The 27,069-nt window shown below is 41.7% G+C and overlaps 1 protein-coding gene across 1 annotated transcript in view; it reads right to left on the bottom strand.

The window, feature by feature from the left end:
• fam222a (family with sequence similarity 222 member A) overlaps positions 1 to 27,069 on the bottom strand; it is a 143,983-nt gene that overhangs the window by 50,427 nt on the left and 66,487 nt on the right. Inside the window, exon 2 of the mRNA XM_034170243.1 lies at positions 21,363 to 21,505. Within this exon, the coding sequence (XP_034026134.1) occupies positions 21,363 to 21,459 (97 nt within the window). The 5' untranslated portion in view covers positions 21,460 to 21,505. The remainder of the gene's footprint in view (positions 1 to 21,362; positions 21,506 to 27,069) is intronic.

Below are 27,069 nucleotides of genomic sequence, written 5' to 3'. Positions count from 1 at the left end.
AAAGTTGTAATTTTTCTTATTTAACCCTCTGGAGTCTTGGCTATTTTGGGGCGTTTTTTGACTACTTTTGGTTTTATCTTCATAATTTACCTTAAAAAAACTGTTTACCTGGCATTGTTTGGTGTCATTTTTTTCAGCACAACCTCACCTGCATCACTTTACAGTTTTCTTTCATTATGACATACTGCCTTGAAACTGTGACCCTAAATTGACCCCAAAACCTAAAATTTGAATCAGAAAAAAGTTAGTTTTTTTTTTTTTGTGGTGAAAACCAGAAATATTTTTAACGAACCATTTTCATAACTTAGAATGTAAATATAAACTGTAAACTTCAAAAATATATGTAAAAATGTAGCATAAACAAAATTATATACAACAATTCAAATTAAAATGCAGGAAATGCTTCAGGTTTTTTCTGTGGCTATTTACATGCAATAAGATGCCACACAAAAACTTGCGCACGCACGCGCACGCACGCACGCACGCACGCACGCACGCACGCACGCACGCACGCACGCACGCACACACACACACACACACACACACACACACACACACACACACACACACACACACACACACACACACACCCATGTGGGTCTGTGTGTTGTCATCAAATCCACGTAGAGTTGGTGAATGTCACTGGTTAGCTACTGAGTTTTCCACCAATGGTAACACCCCTCTCTTCTGCTGCCGTTACGGGAGTCGTATTTCTTCACAGCCCTCTCGCTCCTCCATCTGAGAGGAGGAGCTGGAGCAGCTGTCTGCGCATTTTGCAGACAGCTGTAGCAAAACACACAGCGAATATGAGAATACATCCCAAAAAAACTTGCATAAATTATTAATCATAATTCAAGTTATACTTGGCCTATTAACGAAAAGTGCTGTGGATGTTGAAGTCTCCACGTTCAACACACATTCAAACAGACACTCAGAGTGGAGCTGATTGTGTGCTACATCCGCTTTATTAGGTCATGTGACTTTTGACGCTAGGGCGCGTCATTCGATTCCAGAGGGTTAAAAGGGGTTGTAGTAGTCACCGTTTTAGAAAGCTAAAATAGAGCAGCAGGTATTTTAAAAACACAGTCTGTAACTTCACATACAGCTGACAGGGAGATCACATAAAAAAACATAAACAAAGTTGCTAAATTACCTATTTATGTGCCTGTCACTTTAAATGTAAAGAAGCTGCTGTTTTACAGGCCAGTCTAACTTCAGAGACAGCAAGACATATCGCAGATATTTGAAATAAAATGCTCAGAAAGGGAAAACATGGTCAGTTCCACAGCAAGTTGTCGGGCTGGTCGACTAGTTGCCCAACTAGGCCCTGGCTCCGGCCTGCTGGCACACAGCTGTCAATGAGGGCGAACATGGCCTTAATTATTCATAACGTTATGGCTGAAAATAACTTAAACTGGTGAGTTATTTAAAATAAATAAATAAAAAATTACCCCCATACGGTTGCCATGGACAGTGACACTAGCTGTAGAGACCAAAACTGACTTTTGTACCAGGCTGTAAATGTTTATTTCTCCGATAAAGTTGGGCATTTTAAAATAGGCTTCTATGGTGAGTGATTTCCTTTTGGAAATAGCCTGAAGTGTCCATTCAAAGAGCTGCAAGATTTGGTAGTTCTATGTTGGCTTAATTTTTAATCACCGGAGATAGGGGGTTGGCTAAAGCTTGCTTTGCAAACATGACACTTGATGCTTATGAAGTTAAGTTTTTGCATCTTGTGGATATACTGAGGGTCCTACAGGTGAAGAGTAGAATTTGGGAAATCTCCTGCCTAGTACCTGAGCTGACTTTGCAGTGACCATTGATTTACTAATGAAGCCAGTTTTCTGGGCTTCACATCTGTATCTTGAGGTATATTTAGGTGGTTATCCTGAACACATATCAGTGATGTTAATTGCTCAAAGCTTTAAACATCACTTTGAGCAGATGGAATCAGTTAATCAGTGAAATCACCTGGTGGAGTGGGTGGTTGCAAAGAAAACCTGCACCCTCTTAGACATTTCTGCAATCAGTTTGAGACTCTAAAGCACCAAAAACAACAACCACAACAACAAAACCAAAAATCCTGCTAGATCTGGTGTCATTTTCATGACGTGAAGTAAAAACAACATCAAAAGCTACTTCTGTTGCCTCTAAAGTTTAATTTGTTCGAACAAAATGACTCCAAGAGACTTTGCCAGCCTGGTGGCTTTTTCTGAAGTTTCCAGGAGAGCCTGAGTTATGATCAATATTTACCTTCTGTGCATTTCAATCATGGCTAAGAGGTTAAAATGTGTGCCCATAAATTTAACATAAACACTGCACATCATTAATAATTTAGAGAAGAGCAAAGCAATGACCCACTGTAACCACTATATTAAAACAAAAACATGGAGGCAAGTAAAACACGTTAAATGTTCTCTTAGGAGGGTAACAAACTTTTCATTGCACGGTTCCTAAAATATTAAAATACAGAAAACATGTAGATATAAATGTAATAAAACGGGTTGTTAGGGCCCGGTGACACGGTACACAATGACAGCTGAACGAAGGAAAAAGTCACAAATTGTTAAGAAAAGGTGGACGAATGATCCTGTACTTCTCCCATCACCGAAAAACCTGCAAATGAAGAGCGTAAAAAGGAACGAAACAAAACTAAAACTAAAAATAAAAAACAAAAACAAAAAAACAAAGCGAATACCGACCTTGACGCTTTGAACAAAATCAAAACAAAACATTCATGATGAAAGGCCGTGCACACACGCACGTTCCAGCCACAAATGGCACGTCTTTCATTAAAAAAATCTCCTTTAACAGTGGAATATCCGGATAAAATGCTGAAACCGACTTCTTCTGAAACTTCTCTGTTCTCCCACGACGTCCTGGATCAATAGAGCCTGAAATGTGGAGGTTTTCAGCTTGAACAGGCTGACGACGGCGGCTGAGAGCGCTGAGCGACGTCTCGCACCGTGGGAAGTCCTTAAAGCGACAGAATCACCTCAAAATCTCTCATCAGCCGTTAAAATTTTCACTGAAAACCAGCTTAATTTTTCGAACCGTGTCCACTTCGATGTGTCTCACAGGTTTAGAAAAAATTTTGATCAAACAACGCGCCAGTCTCTCAGCAACTTCTCAGACAAAGGAATTCCGACGAGGGGCTGGACGACTCCTCCCACAAGGAGTGCTCACAGGCAAATGACGTCACCGACAGGCGTGGAAAAACTCACGCATGCGCACGAGGGTTCAAGCATGTCTGACGTAAAAACATATGAATGAAATCCATATAGTTTTTGAAAAAAATCAAAAGGACCTTTACTTTATTGACAGCCCTCGTATATAAAATCCATTTCTTTTAACCCCATACTGATACACAGCCAATAGCACCCAAGTCATCCAGAGGCATACATTTTTTAACTTATGATTCAACCTTATTTCGTACAAGTTATTTAAATCGTCACTTCTGAAGTTTTAGAAAGTGAAAATATCAGATATATGCTTTAGTTTTAAAGTAATGCGCTAATTTTTAATGTTTTAGTGTGGGCATGCTGTGCCCAGCAGTGCATTATGGGTAGGATAGGGTAATCTCTGTACGGTAATCTCAGTACGTTCACGACAGGAGAATGTATTTGAGACACTCTGATCAGGACAACAGCATTACTCTAGTGCCTAAAACTCTCGTGAATATATTCTCTGGGTGTATAGACGTTGTTTTTGTGTTTGCTTTTATTAAATTCCACACATCTTAAACGTAGCAAGTAGCAACACAGATTATCTGGAATTTTGTTTTGGCACATTTTCAAGGTCTCTACTGCCATCTACTGGCCAGTCGTGTTCATGGTAGTATTCAGACTGAAGCTGGGCAGACACTGTACCACAGAACCACACGGTGTACAAGTTCAGAGCGCCCGATTTATGTTCTCACACATATTGTACGTTCAAAAACCACACGTCGGACTCGTGTTTCCAGAAGCAAAACGTAAACAGAAGCTTTTTTTCAAACTTAATTTACAAAAACTCTCGATGGGAGACATCAAAGTTAAAAACAAAAAAACAAAAAACATTACAAGACAGGTCTGCGGTGTTTGCACAGGCACAAGAATATCAAACAGGTTTTATTTTCATCTGACCATACGATCGGTGATCGGTGGTTGTGAGATGTTAAGCAGCTCGTTACTCCATGTATACTAAACGATGCAGGACGCACAATTAACCTGAAACTCGGTGCGATCCAAAAAATTCTTACACGAATGAAAAATCAGCCGAAAAAGGGCCAAAACTCGCACTGGCACCAGTAGTTAGCAGTGTTATATCAGACAGTTATCTAATTACAACTTGTCTTTTTTTTTTTTGAAAATGCCTTTTTTTTTTACAAATAAAAAATGGCATATTTTACAAAAGCACATGTAACTGTAAACACCAACACATGACACACCTCACATTAACGTGTTGGTTTACACAGACTTAATCAACCAATCAGTGTAGCGGAGGCACATTTTACCCAGAATGCCATCTGTCTGTGTTTGTTACAAAACTTCAGAATTAGTGCATTATTCAACATTAAAAGATATAAGAGGTCTGTCAATAAAGTATAGGTCCTTTTTATTTTTTTCAAAAACTATATGGATTTCATTCATATGTTTTTACGTCAGACATGCTTGAACCCTCGTGCGCATGCGTGAGTTTTTCCACGCCTGTCGGTGACGTCATTCGCCTGTGAGCACTCCTTGTGGGAGGAGTCGTCCAGCCCCTTGTCGGAATTCCTTTGTCTGAGACGTTGCTGAGAGACTGGCACTTTGTTTATCCGGATATTCCACTGTTAAAGGAGATTTTTTTTAATGAAAGACATGCGGACGCGTCCGCGCGTCGGGACGCAGCCGGCGCGGTGCGGCGGCACAGGAAAAACACCTCCGTGTTGATAACCATTAGTAAAATCCAGGCGGCTTTTGATGGCTTTCAGTGGAGTGAGTATATGAGAAATTGTTTAACAGCTGGACATGTTCCAACTTGTCCTTAAGGCTTCCAACAGAGGTGTTTTTCCTGTGGCGGAGAGTCGCGGCGGCTGCGAGCCAACGCTGCAATCCGCCCGCACGTCTTTCATTAAAAAAATCTCCTTTAACAGTGGAATATCCGGATAAAATGCTGAAACCAACTTCTTCTGAAACTTCTCTGTTCTCTCACGACGTCCTGGATCAATAGAGCCTGAAATGTGGAGGTTTTCCGCTTGAAACAGGCTGATGACGGCACCTGGGACCGCTGCACGATGTCTTGCTCTGTGGGAAGTCCTTAAAGCGACAGTATCACCTCAAAATCTCTCATCAGCCTTTAAAATTTTCCCCGAAAACCAGCTTAATTTTTCGAACCGTGTCCACTTCGATGTGTCTCACAGATTTAGAAAAAATTTTGATCAAACAAAGTGCCAGTCTCTCAGCAACTTCTCAGACAAAGGAATTCCGACGAGGGGCTGGACGACTCCTCCCACAAGGAGTGCTCACAGGCGAATGACGTCACCGACAGGCGTGGAAAAACTCACGCATGCGCACGAGGGTTCAAGCATGTCTGACGTAAAAACATATGAATGAAATCCATATAGTTTTTGAAAAAAATAAAAAGGACCTATACTTTATTGACAGCCCTCGTATGTTATATCTTAACTTTGCACAAATGACAGAATTGACATTAATGGAGTTATTCTATCAATATTTGATTTATTTACACCAAATCATAACTCAGCACTGCTTTATTTTCCAAGACCTCCGCCTGATGGCAGCGCTGTGATTGAGTAGAGTTGAGCTTTTTAAGCTCCTCTCAGTTGCGTCTGTGCTGGAAGCCATGTAGTAAACTGGAGCTTCCAGCAGGGGGCAGGATGCTGAAAGAGAAAAGTGCTGATTCATTGTTTGGGTCTGTTGTTGCTTCTGATGCTTCCAAAAGCGATCGCGGTGTTAAAAATCAAAATCAGCTTGTTAGTAGTTGCAAGTATACCGGAGACAATACTGGAATTTATCGGTTATCTGTAACTTCTGATGCATTTTTGGGTGGTTTATCATTTTATCTTTATCAAAGATAACTTTTCTGTTATCTGATTATCTATTATCAAAGTTAATTTTTTGGTTATCTGTGCCCACCACTGACAAGGAGTCAGTAGGTATTTTAATATACTGTTGAAAATATGATATGTGCTGATAAATGTTGTGTTTGGATGGTTTAGCACAGCTTTATTCTGCAGCGAGTTCAGTTCTGAGATGGCAGAGTGTCATTTCCTGTGGGACAGCAAGGGGCTGTGGACACTCGCTGTCCTCCCCCTACACACCCCCACTCTCTGGCAGTGGAAGACAGAGTGTGTTGATGCCTTGCACCTGGGATGCCCAAATGCCAGCTCAGAGGCTTTGGAACCAGGAACGTGTTTTTCAACCCAAGTCCTGCTGCGACCAAAAGTAAAGCAGAGCCCCTTTTCCTCAGGCTTGCCTCCCAAGGCAGTAAGATTGCTTTGCCCCCTGTGTTCACAGCAGAAGGCAGAGGGCAGAGGGAAGGCATGGCTCTGTGGGATGCCACCAGCCGGAAATGATACTCCGTCTGCCAGCGCTGAGACACCGGTCTGACAGGATAGGCACTCAGCACAGTATGCGTGAGGTACGATTAATACAACCAGCATCATTACACAATACATTTCACAATATAGCACTCAAGGGGCCCTATCGTATGCCTGGTACAAAGTGTCATTTCTAGTTTCTACCTGACACAGTTGACATTTATGTGCCCTGCACCAGCGTTCGATGAATAACAATACCACTTGAGGGTGATTCTTTAACTACGGACACTATTGGCCTTGTAAATGTAATTTCCACCACACCATTGCCTTACAATATAAAGCGCCTTGGGGCAACTGTTTGTTGTGATTTGGTGCTATATACATGTGCTCTGATGTCACTGTTTATCTCCATAGAAACTACCCAAACAATCTTTCATACAAACTTTTTAAAGGGACATTATTGTTGTGGTGGAAATTACGGTAATAGTGTGGGACAACTACAGTTCGTTTAAAAAAATCACAACAGTTATATGACATTGAATACCCCAACTATGTTTTGATTATTTTACTGATATTTTATTCAGAGTTATTTTAAAACATTAGAAAAAACGTTTTTTCAATATTTGCATATAATGATGCTGAAAAAAGGTGAAAAAGTCATCATAGACTACTAGGACAAATTTCTTAAAACACTTTCATTGTAAAGATAACTATAAAAGTGTGAAATTTCCCCTTTTTTCTTTTTTTCATAAAATATGATCAAGGGACATAAAAGTGCCCGTAGTCTAAGAATCACCCTTGAACCATACTGCATATTTGGTAATGAAACAGATAAATTACTTTTTGAAGTGATCTGCCTGCCAATGTATCATTGAACCCAGACATGGCTACATGAAAAGTAGTAAAAATCTGTTTCTTGGGCATGGGCAATGTCTAATTAATTGGCATGTCACCATATCTGCAACGGTGCATCATGCAGGGAACTAGAGGTGGGTGGGTTGATCCTAATATCGATAATATCGATACCAACGCTGGTATTGATATTGAATGATCCTTGTGTAAAAAGATCGATACTCAAGCTTTTTTCTCTCCCGCACGCACTGACTGCTGCACACGCAGATTCATCAAAGTCTGCTCTGTCTATAAGATCAGCGCTGCCCTGTGTCACACAACACGGAGCAGCGCACCCTTGTATTGTGGTTTGCCAGCCCTCTACCTCAGAAGATTTTGTTTCAAGTTGTTTTGAGTGATATTTTTTTAAACAAAAATGCTTATTGTAATAATAAAGTATTTTGTTATCACGTACAATGTTTGGCAAAATTCTGTCCTAGGTCTTTTGGATCCTTTGGATCTATGAAGGTTAAATAGGAAAAGTATGGGGCCTGTATTTACTCAGTATACCAAAATTCCCGGTATCGCCCACCTCTACAGGGAACTCTTTGCTATGATGGATGTTTTTTTTTCCACGCTCAAATTGAAAAGCTGGACATCCTATTGCATTGCTGCAGCAGGCCGTTCATGCAGAACAGCTGGCCATGCTCAAACCTGGTCCCCCACCTTCGCTCGTAACCGGTCAGCACATCTCAACCTTTAAACCTACAAATAAAACTCACTCCCATCCTTAATTTTTGCAATCTCTGGCTGTGACCCCTTTAAGTACATAATCATCAGCACTCAATTTGATCTCAAAGAAAACTTTCCAGGCCTGCCATTAGTTTTTCTTGTCTGTTTGAAACTGAGACCATGTCATGTAAAACTCATATTAGGCCTACAGTATTTTCCGCCCTCTGTTGACTGAAAGACAAACTGCATTTCCAACCTGTTTCAACCAGCAATTGAATTTGAAATATATCAATTCTTGCCTTTAAAATTGATTTTCATACTGTAAAATTAAATATCCTGGTCCTACTCTGAATAGTTGATATCATGTCTTGGCTACAGTGTGTTCATAAATAATAAACAAAAATAAATCCAACCCTCCTGCACCTAGTATGTGACTTTGCACCAGTATCTCCCTCGCTTCAGTCGCAAAGTGCACCCAGATACGCCGCACCTGGATTAATGCCATCTGTCCTGCTTGTGTCAAAATAGAGCCCAAGGTGTAAATATGTTTCCCGGAAAAACTACTGACTGCATAGAGTCAGAATCGAGGAGGAGGTATAAAAGGCGGATAGCTGTCAATCATCTTTCACCATAAAAAACACCTCGTGACCTCTGCTTGGCTGCTCCACACTGTGGAATAATAGCAGTCTCTGTGGGCACTTGGTGGAATTCCAAATGGGAGTTAGAAATGAAATCGCTCAATCAGTGGGAAAAGGTCAAGTGCATGCAGATTCTCTCTCCCTCTCTCTCTCGCCCACCCACCTCCAGGGCTCCGAGGCAGTCAGGCTAAAGGTTGTTTTTCTCTGTTGTACTCGTGACCACATTTAAATGCACCTTCCATTTTTCCTCCACATAACAGCCAATGTGCCGTGCTGCAATTTGATATGGGCAGCTAATTCCACTGTTATGTCTCGCACAGCAGTGGAGGGGAGGTGGCTGGAGGTCATTACTTGAGCATATTCCCTCTCACTTGGTTCAGCATTTTAGGAAGCGAAGCTGCTAAAAGCAAAGCAAGCTAATGGCTCTGGCAGGCCTCCCTGCAGAGGCACAGGGCTATTAGGAAAACTACAATCCCCAGGTGAACCCTCCATGTCATGTCCCGGGGCTGTGCATGACAAGGCCAGGTTGTCTCTGTCAGTCAAGCTGGAAAAGGGCTGAACTCGGCCTAACATTGCGTGAACCCGGGATATCAAACCTTCTAGGTTCTACTCATCTACACCTGGCTGATTGGCACCTCAGGCCTCCTGAGTGGTGTTGCAGAGGGTTATGAGTCCAATCATGTGTGCACTCTGTTACAAACTCAGAACTTCACACCAGCTAATTGGAGCCAGTTACCTGGGGACAAAATTATGGTTTTGTTCTTCTTCTTTTTTGTTAGTTTTTGCAGCAGTCTGAACTGATCTCTGTGTTAATTTGGGGTTACGTAAGTTGTCGCAATAAAAACAAAGAATGCTAAAACAGTGAGCCTGTATGGGAGAAAGTGTCAGCCAGGCCTGCTGGGGTTAGAGTCGTAAAAGAACACCCAGGTAGAGGGCAAATATGGGAGTGGCAGCGAGCTGTGTTGTTAATGAGGGTAGAACCTGCAGCGGGCTCACAAAAAGAACACAATATGTTCACTCAGTGTGACGTTTTCAATGGGAATATCACACCTGGCACAAACATAACTGTGAGCAATGAACAAACAAATGAGTCTACCCAAATCTGAAAAGATGCATTTTATTTTTTGGAAAATATCCAGGTAGAAATATTCACAGCATTCTGTCAATAGAGAGATTCTGATCTTGTTATCCTTTTGCTGACATGTGGCAGAATAATTGCTGTCGGGCACAGGGAGCAGGCATTGTAGTGGACGGGGGCTTCTGAGCCTCCTGTCCAGCCATCTCAGTGATAATCATCACCGGCACACCTCCCTCTTCTGGACAGGAGCGGGTCTGTCTCGCTCACATCTGCTCCCAGGCTGGAACAACTGCACAGTCCCAGCCAGAATTACTTAGCAAGGATTGGACAGAATTATTTAAAATAAATTCCAAAATAAAAGCAAATTCAACTATTTTGTGTAATCAGAATAATTAATAATAATTAACGCAATGCTAAAATACCCTCGGCCGTATGAAAATTGTCTTCTTTATAATTTGCAGTTGTTTAATTATTAAGATCCGATTGTTTTACATACAATTTGTACATGTTAAATAAAACCCCTCTATCAATCAATCAATCAATCAATCAAAAACAATATTTACATTTTAACAGTATCTGCAGGAGGTTTTGCATGTGTGTGTACATGAGCTTTTGACAAGTGTGGAAAGTGTGCAAATGAAGGAATATTTGTAGATGACTCTCTGTGCATTTGCAGGTATTAATGAGACAGATTTTACTCCATAGTAAGTTAGCTTTGAGTTAGCGGAAGTTAGTGTGCAAGCTAATGTCCATAAGATGTCTTGTAAATGACTCCAGATGTGTTATCAGGTTACAAAAAGCATTTTCAGTTCTAGAAGTGTTTATTTGTCACAAGCTTTTACATAATATATGACAAAGAGATTATATTAACACACAAATCTTCACTTTGCACATCAGCAACTTTGGATGCTGTAGCTCCTCTGAAAAAGAGAGCTTTAAATCAGAAGTGCCTGACTCCGTGGTATAACTCACAAACTCGCAGCTTAAAGCAGATAACCCGTAAGTTGGAGAGGAAATGGCGTCTCACTAATTTAGAAGATCTTCACTTAGCCTGGAAAAAGAGTCTGTTGCTCTATAAAAAAGCCCTCCGTAAAGCTAGGACATCTTACTACTCATCACTAATTGAAGAAAATAAGAACAACCCCAGGTTTCTTTTCAGCACTGTAGCCAGGCTGACAAAGAGTCAGAGCTCTATTGAGCCGAGTATTCCTTTAAGTTTAACTAGTAATGACTTCATGACTTTCTTTGCTAATAAAATTTTAACTATTAGAGAAAAAATTACTCATAACCATCCCAAGACGTATCGTTATCTTTGGCTGCTTTCAGTGATGCCGGTATTTGGTTAGACTCTTTCTCTCAGATTGTTCTGTCTGAGTTATTTTCATTAGTTACTTCATCCAAACCATCAACATGTCTATTAGACCCCATTCCTACCAGGCTGCTCAAGGAAACCCTACCATTATTTAATGTTTCGATCTTAAATATGATCAATCTATCTTTATTAGTTGGCTATGTACCACAGGCTTTTAAGGTGGCAGTAATTAAACCATTACTTAAAAAGCCATCACTTGACCCAGCTATCTTAGCTAATTATAGGCCAATGTCTAACCTTCCTTTTCTCTCAAAAATTCTTGAAAGGGTAGTTGTAAAACAGCTAACTGATCATCTGCAGAGGAATGGTCTATTTGAAGAGTTTCAGTCAGGTTTTAGAATTCATCATAGTACAGAAACAGCATTAGTGAAGGTTACAAATGATCTTCTTATGGCCTCAGACAGTGGACTCATCTCTGTGCTTGTTCTGTTAGACCTCAGTGCTGCTTTTGATACTGTTGACCATAAAATTTTATTACAGAGATTAGAGCATGCCATAGGTATTAAAGGCACTGCGCTGCGGTGGTTTGAATCATATTTATCTAATAGATTACAATTTATTCATGTAAATGGGGAATCTTCTTCACAGACTAAGGTTAATTATGGAGTTCCACAAGGTTCTGTGCTACGACCAATTTTATTCACTTTATACATGCTTCCCTTAGGCAGTATTATTAGATGGCATTGTTTAAATTTTCATTGTTACGCAGATGATACCCAGCTTTATCTATCCATGAAGCCAGAGGACACACACCAATTAGCTAAACTGCAGGATTGTTTTACAGACATAAAGACATGGATGACCTCTAATTTCCTGCTTTTAAACTCAGATAAAACTGAAGTTATTGTACTTGGCCCCACAAATCTTAGAAACATGGTGTCTAACCAGATCCTTACTCTGGATGGCATTACCCTGACCTCTAGTAATACTGTGAGAAATCTTGGAGTCATTTTGATCAGGATATGTCATTCAGAGCGCATATTAAACAAATATGTAGGACTGCTTTTTTGCATTTACGCAATATCTCTAAAATTAGAAAGGTCTTGTCTCAGAGTGATGCTGAAAAACTAATTCATGCATTTATTTCCTCTAGGCTGGACTATTGTAATTCATTATTATCAGGTTGTCCTAAAAGTTCCCTGAAAAGCCTTCAGTTAATTCAAAATGCTGCAGCTAGAGTACTAACGGGGACTAGAAGGAGAGAGCATATCTCACCCATATTGGCCTCTCTTCATTGGCTTCCTGTTAATTCTAGAATAAAATTTAAAATTCTTCTTCTTACTTATAAGGTTTTGAATAATCACGTCCCATCTTATCTTAGGGACCTCATAGTACCATATCACCCCAATGGAGCGCTTCGCTCTCAGACTGCAGGCTTACTTGTAGTTCCTAGGGTTTGTAAGAGTAGAATGGGAGGCAGAGCCTTCAGCTTTCAGGCTCCTCTCCTGTGGAACCAGCTCCCAATTCAAATCAGGGAGACAGACACCCTCTCTACTTTTAAGATTAGGCTTAAAACTTTCCTTTTTGCTAAAGCTTATAGTTAGGGCTGGATCAGGTGACCCTGAACCATCCCTTAGTTATGCTGCTATAGACTTAGACTGCTGGGGGGTTCCCATGATGCACTGTTTCTTTCTCTTTTTGCTCTGTATGCACCACTCTGCATTTAATCATTAGTGATTGATCTCTGCTCCCCTCCACAGCATGTCTTTTTCTTGGTTCTCTCCCTCAGCCCCAACCAGTCCCAGCAGAAGACTGCCCCTCCCTGAGCCTGGTTCTGCTGGAGGTTTCTTCCTGTTAAAAGGGAGTTTTTCCTTCCCACTGTCGCCAAGTGCTTGCTCACAGAGGGTCGTTTTGACCGTTGGGGTTTTTACGTAATTATTGTATGGCCTTGCCTTACAATATAAAGCGCCTTGGGGCAACTGTTTGTTGTGATTTGGTGCTATATAAATAAAATTGATGAATTGATGATGATGACAAACAAAACAGAGTTTTGCAGTTAGCTACCAGCCTGTGACATCACCATGCTAACGTCCGCGGAATAACAAGTTCAGAGGTGTTATTAGGTTCTAAAAACAGCATTTACAGTTTTATAGTGTTTATTTCTCACCAGCTTTTACATAATATATGACAAAGAGGTTATATTTACACACAAACAAAACGGAGTTTTGCAGCTAGCTGCCAGCCTGTGACATCACCATGCTAACGTCTGCGGAATAACTAGTTCAGAGGTGTTATTAGGCTCCAAAAGTAGCATTGTTTATTTCTCGCTATCTTTTACATAATATATGCGAAAAATGTACATAAACACACAAAACAAAGCAGTTTTGGAGAGCGCAGCCACTGACATCACGGTGCAGATCTACTTTGATTGGCTGTCACCCCTGCCACTTTTTTTTTTTTTTTTATTCTTAAAATTCCTCTTAAAATATGTAAAGGTTAGCCATTTTTGAACTTGTCCAAAGTCTGTGTCCCAAGAATGTTCCCTGTGAATTTGAAAACTCTGGGATTAATAGGACTGGACTTATGCTGAGCACAGAGAGAAGGATGGACGGATGGACGCAAAGTCTTCGCAATACCCAATGGCCATATTTGATGGCCTTGGGTAAAAATGTCCAAAGTCACTGAAAAACAACTATAACAATAATTTCTTGTGCTGAAATGCAAAATACAGACACAAAATGTATATATGACAGTTTTAGGCACCATGAAGTTATAATAAATTATTATTTCCACAGCCGGTTTTCTTTAGACAAGTCAGGGGATGGATAGAAGAACATTTTCAAGCCACTGACTATTTCTTTGACTTTATTTACATCAATCATTGAGAAACAAACAGTATGGTAAATCTGTCTGGAGTAGGCTGTTCTCAAAAACTGACAGACTGTGCAAGGAGGAGACTGGTGAGAAAAGCAACTGAAACACCCACGACAACTCTGGAGGAGCTATTGGCTTTTGTGGCTGCATAAACTGTGCACAGTGCAAATTTTGTCATTTGCATCACCAGTTACACAGGTTCATGATGGAGTGGGACAAAGAATTATTTTTTTAAAGATGATGTGAAATTTCTGCAAGTTTGCCAGAAGTTAGATTTGATCTATTTAATTGTATTAAAGTCTGTCTCTACTGCATACACACATTCAGTTCAGGCATCCGTCCCCTGACTTGTCTAAACAAAACTCCCTGTGCAAGTGAAGATTTAATATAAATTCATCAAATTGTGCCAATAACTGTGTCACATGCACATATTGTGTCTGTGCTTGTTATTTCACTATATGAAATCTGGCCATGCATGTTTCTCTATGCACGATGCTGAGGATCCCAGCAAACGGAAAAGGCTAAGAGGACGCCCACGCTTCACCTGGCTGCAGTGGATAGATGGTTATGTTCAAGAAGCTGTGATGTCTGGTTGTCTGGCTGAGTGGTTACTATGCAGAACCTGGGACAGATCTGTGGTGTGATGAATGCAGATACATGCAGCACTGGTGCACACTCCCAGACCTGACTCTACGTCTCACCTGACCTGTTCAACTTGTAACATGTTATTAAATAATTGTAATTTACAAAACTGATATATTTGCATTTATTTCTGATCAGGGTGCCAATCATTCTGACCAGGAGTGTGCAGTGCCACAGTGGAGTCAATTTTTCATGGTGGGAGTTATTATTTAGTGATGAAGCAACAGAAATGTGCAAATGTGCATTTTTAAGAAAATGTTAATTCAAAGATACAACATAAAAATATAATGCAATGCTTTGGCTGTATGAGCATAAAAATAGAAAACAGAATGTGAAGTTTTGACCTCTTAAAATAGGTTAAGGTTAGCCATCATTGAACTTGTTCAAGGTCTATGTCCCAAGAATGTTCCCTGTGAATTTGAAGACCCTGGCACTAATAGGACTGGACCTATGCTGTACACAGACAGATGGGCAGATGCAAAACCTTTGCAATACCCTATGGCCATATTTTGGCCTCAGGTAATAACATAAAACAGAGTGAACAGTAGTACTTTTTAAATACAACCCCTGGCAAAAATTATGGAATCACCGGCCTCGGAGGATGTTCATTCAGTTGTTTAATTTTGTAGAAAAAAAGCAGATCACAGACATGACACAAAACTAAAGTCATTTCAAATGGCAACTTTCTGGCTTTAAGAAACACTATAAGAAAATCAAGAAAAAAGATTGTGGCAGTCAGTAACTGTTACTTTTTTAGACCAAGCAGAGGAAAAAAAATATGGAATCACTCAATTCTGAGGAAAAAATTATGGAATCACCCTGTAAATTTTCATCCCCAAAACTAACACCTGCATCAAATCACATCTGCTCGTTGATATTGACCCTATGCCATGACATTGACCCTATGTATCTTTTTGCAAGGAATGTTTTCACAGTTTTTGCTCTATGGCAAGATGCATTATCATCTTGAAAAATGATTTCATCATCCCCAAACATCCTTTCAATTGTCCAAAATATCAATGTAAACTTGTGCATTTATTGATGATATAATGACAGCCATCTCCCCAGTGCCTTTACCTGACATGCAGCCCCATATCATCAATGACTGTGGAAATTTACATGTTCTCTTCAGGCAGTCATCTTTATAAATCCCATTGGAACGGCACCAAACAAAAGTTCCAGCATCATCACCTTGCCCAATGCAGATTTGAGATTCATCACTGAATATGACTTTCATCCAGTCATCCACAGTCCACGATTGCTTTTCCTTAGCTCATTGTAACCTTGTTTTTTTCTGTTTAGGTGTTAATGATGGCGATTTCGTTTAGCTTTTCTGTATGTAAATCCCATTTCCTTTAGGCGGTTTCTTACAGTTCGGTCACAGATGTTGACTCCAGTTTCCTCCCATTCGTTCCTCATTTGTTTTATTGTGCATTTTTCGATTTTTGAGACATATTGCTTTAAGTTTTCTGTCTTGACACTTTGATGTCTTCCTTGGTCTACCAGTATGTTTGCCTTTAACAACCTTCCCATGTTGTTTGTATTTGGACCAGAGTTTAGACACAGCTGACTGAACAACCAACATCTTTTGCAACATTGCGTGATGATTTACCCTCTTTTAAGAGTTTGATAATCCTCTCCTTTGTTTCAATTGACATCTCTTGTGTTGGAGCCATGATTCATGTCAGTCCACTTGGTGCAACAGCTCTCCAAGGTGTGATCACTCCTTTTTAGATGCAGACTAACGAGCAGATCTGATTTGATGCAGGTGTTAGTTCTGGGGATGAAAATTTACAGGGTGATTCCATAATTTATTCCTCAGAATTGAGTGATTCCATATTTTTTCCCTCTGCTTGGTCTAAAAAAGTAACCGTTACTGACTGCCACAATCTTTTTTTCTTGATTTCTTATAGTGTTTCTTAAAGCTAGAAAGTTGCCATTTGAAATGACTTTAGTTTTGTGTCATGTCTGTGATCTGCTTTTTTTCTACAAAATTAAACAACTGAATGAACATCCTCTGAGGCCGGTGATTCCATAATTTTTGCCAGGGGTTGTATAACGCAATGCTAGAATACCCTTGACCATATGATCACAGTTGTCTTCTTTATAATTTGCAGTTGTTTAATTAATTAATAAGATCCTATCGTTTTACGTACAATTTGTAGATGTTCAATAAAGCCCCTCAATCAATCAATCATAAACAATATTTATGTCTTAACGGCATCTGCAGGAGGGCATGTGTGTATGTGTACATGAGCTTTTGACAAGAGTGGAAGTTAGCTTTGAGTTAGTGTTAGCGTGTAAGCTGACGATGTCTGCAAAATGTCTTGTAAGTCACTCCAGAGGTCTTATCAGGTTACAAAAACAGTGTTTTCAGTTTTAGACGTGTTTATTTCTCATTAGCTTTTACATAATATATGAGAAAGGTGCTATATTTAGCAAAAAACAAAGCAAAGTTAGCAGCTAGTGACACCAGGAAGTGACGGCCGCGGTTCATACCATAAAAACAGGAACAGAATGTGATGTTTTAACCTCTTAAAATAGGTCAACGCCTGTGTCCCAAGAATGTTCCCTATGAATTTGAAGACCCTGGCAGTAATAGGACTGGACTTATCCTGAGCACAGACAGACGGATGGACACAAAGCCTTTGCAATACCCGATGGCCATATTTGATGACCACGGGTAAAAATCATAATCATTCTTCAAGTATTACAAAAATGCACATTTTAAAAATTTGGGAAAACCTACACAATTAACAACTAAATATAGGGTCAAGAAGAAGGCTGCTCTCCTTTACATGGGACAATTTTCATCAAGGTTTCTGAATGCAGGACTGCTGTCCTCCAGTTTCTCCATTTCAACTGATCTTGGTTACTGGATGGAGTTGTTTGACCATCTGTTTCTAATCATTGTAACATTCCAAAGCACATGAAATAATGATGTATTTTTTTTAACTCTTATTTGACTGGTGTGACCTTGTTCAGCTGATTTCAGACAAGTGCATTTTCTCAGGGTTGCTGTGGTAGCTGGGGGCGTTTTTGGTCTAGATCAGTCAGAGTGTGGTTGTTGGTGTTTCGAAAGTGAAGCTGAAATCAGATTTTCAATGGAAATGTGAGGTTGTTGGAGGGATTATGTGGGGACTACTGACTTTCTGGGAGCAGACTATAGTGTCATTAAGACCCGGAGCCACAGAAGATGAGCACAAGTAAGTAAAGGTCTGAATGGTGAGAGAGGGCGCTGTTGGCAGAGGGTGGCTTGGGTCAGTGGCGGCCATTCATGCCGCTCCCCCTGCGGGGTCTTTCTCTCTCTCATCTGTCTGGATGGGTGCCCTCTCCCTTGGGCACCACGTGATGAGAAGCCCTGGCTCTGCTGCCGTGTCTGCCTTTCATGTCTCCATCTAGGGCAGCAGTAGAGAGACACGGAGGGGAGGACGAAGGGAGGGGGGCTACAAATGTCACCAGTGAGGGGGGGGGTGTTTAATTAAAAATGACAGGAGCTGGCACTGGAGAGTGCAGCCACATATGCGTGGAATTTGGGTGCAGTGGAAGCAAGTGCCTATGATTTATAATTCAAGTAATGCTCTGCACTTCTTTTAATTCTACAGCCAAAGAAAAAAAATTATCAAAAGGCCGCTCCTGTGAGGCTAATCCAATATGATATTTTTAAGGGCAGGCGGTCAATGGCTTTTTGAAAAGCCAGCTCCCTTTCTCCCTGCTCTCTACTTGTCTGTCGTTCCTTGTCGCCTGCTGCTGCTCCCTCCTTTTCCTTCTCCACACACCCCACTCCATCCTACCTCACCCCCCCAAAGAAAAGCCCAGACAGAGAGCGGGCTGTGATAATGGAAACATCCCGCTCCCCGCCTCCCGTTTCTCCCGCTAAGCTCTGTGCGCTCCGGGGAAATTGATTGTCTGGCGAGCCGATCTGAACGCTACCAGCTGATGGTAGAGCCAGTTAAGTCCTTTTTTATTGAGGGTATGAGGGATTTTTAATGGGAGTAGCGTCAATGAACTGTGCAGCCACTCAGCATCTGCATGCATTTCTAAATCCTTCTTGCCCTTTCATCCTAACTACTCCGCCACCCCGACTCTCTCACATGCACGAGGATGCTGCTTTTTCCTAAAGGACAACGGATGCAAATGACATCGGTCACTTCCGTCGCACTGCCAGGTAATCTCCTCTCCGTGTGCTCACTCTGTCTCTCCTTTCTGGTATTAAGCCTCCTGTTGAAAGGCCAGGTCACCTTACCCGTTTCCCCCTTCCATGGTGGCACAAACTGGGCTGTGAACAATCAGTCATGGGGTGACCTGCTCAGCCCGGCGACCTGAGTGTGCCCACTTATGCAGGCAGGTCTTTCTGTGGCCTTTCTGGGCCCGGACAAACAATTGCCTTATTGAGGCCAGGAGCTGCACAGTGGTCGAAATCCAACACTTGCTCCTCCTCCCCTCCCGCCTCTAAGGGCAGAAAGGGGGCTATTATGTTCAAACATCCTCATTATGAACCTCAAGTCGGCCGTTGTGGCAGTCTTTCAATCAAAGGGTTTAACAGGTGAGGGAAAAAGAGAGAGAGGAGAGAGAGGGAGAGAGAGAGAAAGTGCGAGTCAGAAAGAGAGGGTCAGTGAGACGGAGGGCAAAGGGAAGACTGGGAGACTGTTCTTTTTCTCTATTGATTTGAGTCTTGAGTCCCACTGGCTGCCCCTCAATAAAAGGCCCTGAGAGGAAGTGGGCTAATCCTACAAAATTGGAAAGAGTGAATCGATTAAGACAACTGTTAAGGACTCGCTCCATTTCTGCCTCTCCTGTTCCTTCTTTACCTCCTGTATTTCTATTTTGCACTGTTTCTCTTTGTCCTCCTTTTCACTTCACCTCTCTGTGAAACCTCATTAGTGAGCCTGCATGGCTGAACCTCGCTCAGCTGAAGAGCTGCCCCTGCCAAATGCGTCTATCACTCGCTCCCGCGCACATACAGCATCATCCAATGGCACCAGACGCAACAAAAACAACAACAGATCTGAGGACAGAGGTGGCACCCGGTGACCTTATTGCCTGCGACTCCTCCGCTCCGCGGGGAGCAATGGAAGATGTTGAGCCGAGACGAAGCTAATTGGCCAGAGAGAAGCTGAGAAAGAACACAGACGTCGCTTTGTGTCTTCACCTGGAGCCAATCAGAGCTTTTTAAAGCCTTTCACTGCGCCGCTTACATCTCTGATGTCCCCCTGAAGAAGCCCAGAACCTGCTATTCCCCACTAAGCCTTTCTAAGCTGTGATAAAAACAGCTAGGTTAGCGCTCCCCTGCTCTCCATCCGGCAGCGCTTTTAATCGGCTTGAGAAAACTCGTGGGGCTGACATGTAAACAAAGGCCACTGAGGACAAGCAAACTTTCTCATCAGAAAACAGCGCAAATGGCTTGCAACAAAATTAAGGTAGACTCTCACCCTGCAGATGTCTAAAAGCTCTTTAATCCCAAACTGGTTTGAACTAGATTGGCCTGCTATGTAACAGCTTTCAGCGCCGGCTCATATCGGCCCCTTTACACCGTTTTTGTGAGTGGACAGAGGGTGGTGCTCTGGGAGCAAACACAGCAGCTGTCGTGCTTTACAGACGGCCGGCACAACTGGGGCCAGACACTGTAAATGTTTACAGACCCTCAGGGTCACCCAGAGCCAGCGAGGCACATTAAACATGGCCTGTTCAGCCCTGTTGCCACGACTGCACAATCAGCACAGCTAAACTGCCCTCTTCAATGAGCAGCTAAACAACAGAAGCAATCCAAGGTCTACGTGCAGCAAGAATGAAAGTGTTTACAATTCCTCCATGTGGTGAGGGGGCCCTGTGACAAACAACACAAACTGGAAACAGTTTTCCTTCATCGTGGCTTAACTACCCATTTCCATCCGTCAGAGTGACCTACAGATTAAATACAAGCTACAAATACAAGCTCCACTCGTTGCTTTCAGCAAACTGAACTCCTGACCTCTGTTGCTCCCTGTTAAGGCACCATGACACTTGCACGACTTTGATCTGCGCACTTGCACACACTCTGCCGTCCAGGAGAGTAAACTCTTCACAAACCGTTATACACCATTGCAAACTATGCGCAGTTTTGTGCAAGTGCGCAAAGAAAATTTTTAAATGTTCAAAATCTCCATCACGCATTAGTTGCATGAACTTCACGTGAACATTGCGCAAACAATTCAAAAACACTGCGTGTGAGTGCAAGTGACTGCGTAAGCGCACCACATCAGAGCGCAGTGCGTCTGATTGATTATAATGAGATGTTAAATCCATCATAAACATACTTTTACAGCTGCTCACAAGAAGGAATGAACATGCAACTGTTTAACCAAGCTATTATAATATAAACATGACAAATAATTACCTTTTAGACTGTTCCAAATACATTCTCCACCTCATGAAGCACACGAGAGAGAGAAAGAGACAGACAGACAGAGAGAGAGAGAGAGAGAGAGAGAGAGAGAGAGAGAGAGAGAGAGAGAGAGAGAGAGAGAGAAAAGCTCCAGCTGAAATGGTCCTCTGTGATTCTGGAAGTGATTAGAGGTGTTTTCAACAGCCAACTCTGAGAAAAAATGGTTAATCCACTACAAAATAATTATTTTATAGATGCAGCATTCAGTGGAACAAAGCGTAGCGGGTGAGATTGTCACGATGAAGTGTGTGCAAGTGCGCGGATCAAAGTTGTGCAAGTGTCAGGGTACCTTTACTGTGTTAACTCACATTTCCGTCCTAGGGCTTGCGGCAGCTCCAGTGTCTTGCTGGCACACACTGGGTGTTGGGGTGGAGGGTTTTGCCTCCTCTGCAGACAGGCCAGCATGGCGAGGTGGGCACAGTACGACAGCCGGGGGAGTTCTGCAGCCAACCTGAAAGAACACAACAACAGTGGTGAGAGGTGAAGCTGAACGGTTCAAGGTCAAAGCTTCACGCATAAAGCCGGCAGCAACCGGCTGCAGGCGAGTTGGGCGAGCTTTCTCACCTGGGATTTAATTGAGGAAGCATGCCTACAGCTGCCTGCCTCGACGCTCGCTGCACTGAATGATAAACACACACCTGCACCGGGGCTGCAGAGTTGACACGGGTTCAGAGCACAGCCCGCGCCACTCACTCGCCAGCTTCAAACATCACATTCACACAGCCATTCAACCGCGTCTCCTGTCTGTGAAGCCCCACTCAAAACAAAAACCTTCACAAGGATACAGACGCACACATTCACACATTCCTCCCACGGTTGTGTGCATGTGGTGATTGATGGTGTTATCTATGGACAGCAAAAAAAAAAAAAAAAGGGTAATGCTGAGAAAACAGCAGTCTGTCTGCTAGAAGTTAACATGCAACAGCTCTGGGGGACTGTCAGGAAGGGCCTGGGGGACTGAGCAGTGTCTGCGTGTGTGTGTAGCTGGATTCTGCACCGTATGGTTGCATATATGCGTGCGTGTGTGTGTGTCTGAGCAAATGTGGATGAGTTGGGAGGGAGAGACTGCCAACCGTACATCAGGACTAGTGACGGCACTAATCAATCTCCCTCTAGGCCATAAATCTCCAGCTCTGCACTCTCTCTTTCCTCCGTCTCTTTCCCCACAGCCACCTTCGCTCAGGAACAGGGAGCCAGTTGCTTCTAGTTTCCTCTCAAAAAGCCTATCACAGTCCCAACGGAAACACAGGACACAGCTATATGAAACAAAAAGAAAAGCCAGCGGCTGCCTCGCTGAGAACCCTCAACAATCGAGCAGGATGGAGGATATCATTCATCAGCAACATACCAGTGTCACGTAGCACAATGATGACTGATTAGAAAGTCTTCTACTTGGATAATGTACCACACGAGAACAGCTGAAGCAAACCATTTCGGTCTGCTCTGATCATGATTCTTCCCCCGCTAGTTCGCTTACAGGACAGTAGTTAGGAACTATATACTCTTAGTGGGCCTCATGTATCAACGTTGCGTACGGCGATATTTGAGCGTATATGGGGTGTACACCAAAACGGCTGTGCTACTTGGCATTTATCAATGTGGTCGTTGGCGTACGCTGCGCTGAAAATATACACCAGGTCGAGAGGTGGCGTAAATTATACACCAAAATGAACCAGCGCTGGAATCCACATAAAAATGAAGATGATCAACATGATAAACAGTGCCATTATACAAATCAATGCATACGTTACATAAATAACACTTTCCTGATTATACTACATAATAATCAATACAAATCCCGCTGTTGCGGGATTGTTATGGAGCACGATCCGTGGTCACAGCGCTGACTGCAAAGAAAGCGCTGCTCGCCCTTTTCTCCAGACTTCGAGCCTGGAGCCAGAGCAGCGCTGAGCTTAACTTCATGTGGTGTGATCGTTTTAGACTATGAAATTGATAATAACAACTGTAGTTTCGTCATTCCCTTAATTCGCCCGTGCTGCAGCCAGGTTTTGTCGTCTCCATTCGGTTGTCACAATAAAATAAATACAGAAATACATTTAAAAAATAAAGAAATCTGACAGATTAGGTGTGTCTTATTAATTGAGCGAGCAAATATCCACATGTCAATACAGTGGTCCCTCGCTATAACGCCGTTCACCTGTCGTGGCCTCGGAGTCTGGCGGAGTATTTAGTCCAATTTTGCATGCCTTTTTTTTATAGTGTTCTGTGTTCTGCGTATCTGTTTATAAGAATCTTGTTGCCCAGAAGAAAAAAGAGCGCCAACAACTACTCATAACTGTGTTTGTCACACGGAAACCAACACCTGCTGCAGCCAGATGTGAGTGGGAAAAGGTGCGGCGTCAGGACGCAGAGGCCCGATCTGTGAAATACTGGTGAGTCACTATTAGTAATTTCTTATGTGTCCGACCTCGTTCGTTGATCGTTAAAATTAATTTGTTAGTTCTAAATGCCATCATAATTATTTATAGGAAAACGTTCTATTTTTATTTCTCAAACAAATGTTTGGGCCTGAAAACAGTTTGGTATTATTTTCCTACTAAGGTTTGAACTTTGAGAGTGTTTACACACGAGAGAAAAGTGAGAAAATGTTCATGCCTGATTGAGAAAGTGTATAAACTGTGTAGTGAGGGGTTTTACAGCTTTGAAACGTCTATAATAATTGTAAAAAATAACGCTGACTACGTCGCGGTTTCGCGTATTTCGGGCTATATTTTAGAACGTAAGTCCAGCGATTAATGAGGGACCACTGTAACACTTTATTGATTATATACTACAAAACAATTGATACGACAGCCGCTTTTGACGCTCTATTGGCACGCGTCGTGACTGGTGGAGTTCTTTTTCATTGCCGTCTTTCCGGCTTCTATGTCGTAAAATGAGGGTGTGTCTGAAGCGGAGTCTGAATATTTATGGGTGTGTTTATTATAATTACGATCGTTTCCACCTGCCGCATTTATCAAGATCACGTCAGGCGTACGCCAGAAATGGGCAGGTGCGCACTGCTTGATACATGTCACGGCAACTTTGGTGTATTTCAAGTTTACGCCGTAAATTTACGCCACAAGTGCGCAACATTGATACATGAGGCCCAGTGCGTGTAACAGCATAGAAGTCTTTTTCAGAAAGCACCAATATAAAGCATTATCGTTTTCATCTGGACCACAATCCGCTCAAAACAAAACAAAACAACAACAACAACAAAAAAAACCACAGACAAATATTTCATCCATGCTGTCAGTGGCGGCGGCGTCGCCTGCTCTGATGTGTGACGGATTATTGAAAAATGATTCCTCAGGCGCCTGTCACAGGCTGGTCTCCGGTTATTTATTTTCTCCCTGAATCACTAAATGAACATTTAGCCACCTGCCGTCAGTCCATTACTTTGTTTTATAGATTATCATTTTAATAGGAAAGAAAGCAATTACTATGATTACGAGGTAAATTAATGGCAGTTCATAAATTGCTCTTATTCAACACAGATAAATATAGATTAGGTTGAAAAACACTAAGAACAGGATGTGGCCAAAACCGGCTTCTGCTCAAAAGACTAACTACCACCTTAGGCCATAACACCAATTCTACACTTTTACACATACAAGCACTTTACAGAATTAATAACTTCACATCTATTTCAGTCATTTATAATTTTATTTTTATTTTAACTCAAAATAATTTTCATTTAAATCATTAGACTTTGAATATCTGCAAAAGACATCAAAAATAAGGCTATTATTGCTGATGAATTTTTTGCTCAAGTTCACATTCGGGACCCTGCGGATCACATTAAAGAGCTTACTTATTTATAAGGCAGTCCAAATTTAAACAGCATTTGAAATACAACTTAGTCTATTTTCTGTATTAAGTGAATTAATTGCTGCTTAGAGCAGTTATAATGTGATCCAGATTTCCTGCCATAATTATCATTTAGTTGCACTGTATGATGGATTCACTTTAGTTCATGTGCTTTGGAAAAATGTGTAATTTAAATGACTTTAAGGACTTAGAAATAGAGGAAAGGGGTTCTACAGATGAATGGAAGCAATGCTGATCTTGCTGCGTGTAATTAAGGCTGAATGGTGTTCTTATTTTGAATGGTACTTTTTAAGATCCAGAGCAGGTTTTTTTTTTTCAAAATAATACATGGCTCCTGCCAAGAATATCACATTACACTCATACATTTTTTTTAAAATGAGATTAGAGGGATACTCAGTAGAGCACAGTGGTCCATGAAGGTGAAACACCATCTTCAGCTATATTGAACTAAACCCATAATCCAATTTGTCAACCTCTAAATCTGCGAACTACACTTGACTATTAGTCCTTTTCTGCACCATTATGCAGACTGACATTCAGCTATGTATGTTTTAGAGCTTGTTCTTCTTTTTTAGGGGTCTTACATTATGGTGCATGCCAAGGTTATGCCTTGGCTGTTTGGTTTGTTTCCACCAAAAGCTCAAGAAAACAATTAAGGAACTGATGAACAAGTTGGAGGCATCAGATAGAAATGTGACATCATCTTCCATTACAGTAAGAGCTCAGAGTTCACCTGACCTGCATGTCTTTGGAGGTGGGAGGAAGCAGGAGCAACCCACACAAACACTGGGAAAACGTGCAAATTCCACACAGAAAGGCCCAGGCGGGAAGCGATCACATGACCTGCTTGCTGTGAGGAAACGGTGCTAACCACTGTGCTGCCAACTTACTCATCAGATATTAGTAATAAGTAAATATATTTAACTGTATTTAACTTCTGGCTTGAAGACCTGCTGACACAATTAGAACTTTACCCAGCTAACAAAATAAAGTTCCCAAAATGTTAGAAGAACGACTGTTAATGTTATCAGAACATTTGCTGTACAGTTCTATGAACGTTTTAAGGAAAGTTTATTTTTGTTTCCCAGAACATTTGATAGTAATGTGAACACAAACATTTTGAGAAAGTTAAGCCAAACATTTTGGGAACATTTTTAAGGAAAGTTTAGTTTTGGTTCCCAGAACATTTGACAATAATGTTAACAGAAACATTCCCAGAATGTTAAGTCTAATGTTCTTAAAACGTTTGTGCTTGGACTATATAAAAGTAAAGTAAGTCCCTTTGGCTGCTCCCTTGTTTTCATTAGGGGTCACCACAGCAGATCCAAGGTACAGATCTGCATGTTGATTTGGCACGTGTTCTACACCAGATGACCTTCCTAATGCAACTCCATATTACATGAAGAAATGTGGCAGGGGTGAGAGGTTCAGAGTGGCCTTTTATTGTGGCCAGCCTAAGGCACACTTGTGCAATAATCATGCTATCTAATTAGCATCTTGATATGCCACACCTCTGAGGTGTGATGAATTATCTTGGCAAAGGAGAAGTGCCCACTAACAGATTTAGACAGATTTGTGAACAATATTGTAGAGAAATAGGTGTATATAGAAAGTGTTTTAGATCCTTGAGTTCAGCTTATGACAAAAATGGGAGCAAAAACAAAAGTGTGTGGCAGCATGGCGACTTAGTGGGTAACAATGTTGCCTCACAGTGAGACAGTCATGGGTTTGATTCCCACCTGTGGCCTTTCTGTGTGGAGTTTGCATGTTCTCCATGTGTTTGTGTGGGTTCCCTCCAGGTGCTCCGGCTTCCTCCCACATCCAATGACAAATTGTCTGTAGGGTGTGTGTGCAAGTGTGAATGTATGTGTTTGTCTATATGTGGCTCTGCGACAGACTAGCGTCCTGTCTAGGGTGTACCCTGCCTCACACCCTATGTCTGCTGGGATAAGCTCCAGCTCCCCACGACCCAATCTTGAATAATCAGTTGAAGATATGTGTGTGTATGTGTGTGTGTGTGTGAATACACAGTAAAATCACCAGTGTAAAGCTAACACTGACAGTGTTAAATGACACAGATTATTTATACCATTTGTATTGTGTTCCATTTACCATGCAATTTTAGTGCTATTTTGTGTGCAATTTTGGAACAATATGGTTTGTGCTATTGAACGGCGCGAC

Source organism: Thalassophryne amazonica, chromosome 5 (assembly GCF_902500255.1).
Source record: "Thalassophryne amazonica chromosome 5, fThaAma1.1, whole genome shotgun sequence".
NCBI classification, from domain to species: Eukaryota; Metazoa; Chordata; class Actinopteri; order Batrachoidiformes; family Batrachoididae; genus Thalassophryne; species Thalassophryne amazonica.
This window is presented reverse-complemented; position numbering and strand designations above follow the sequence as displayed.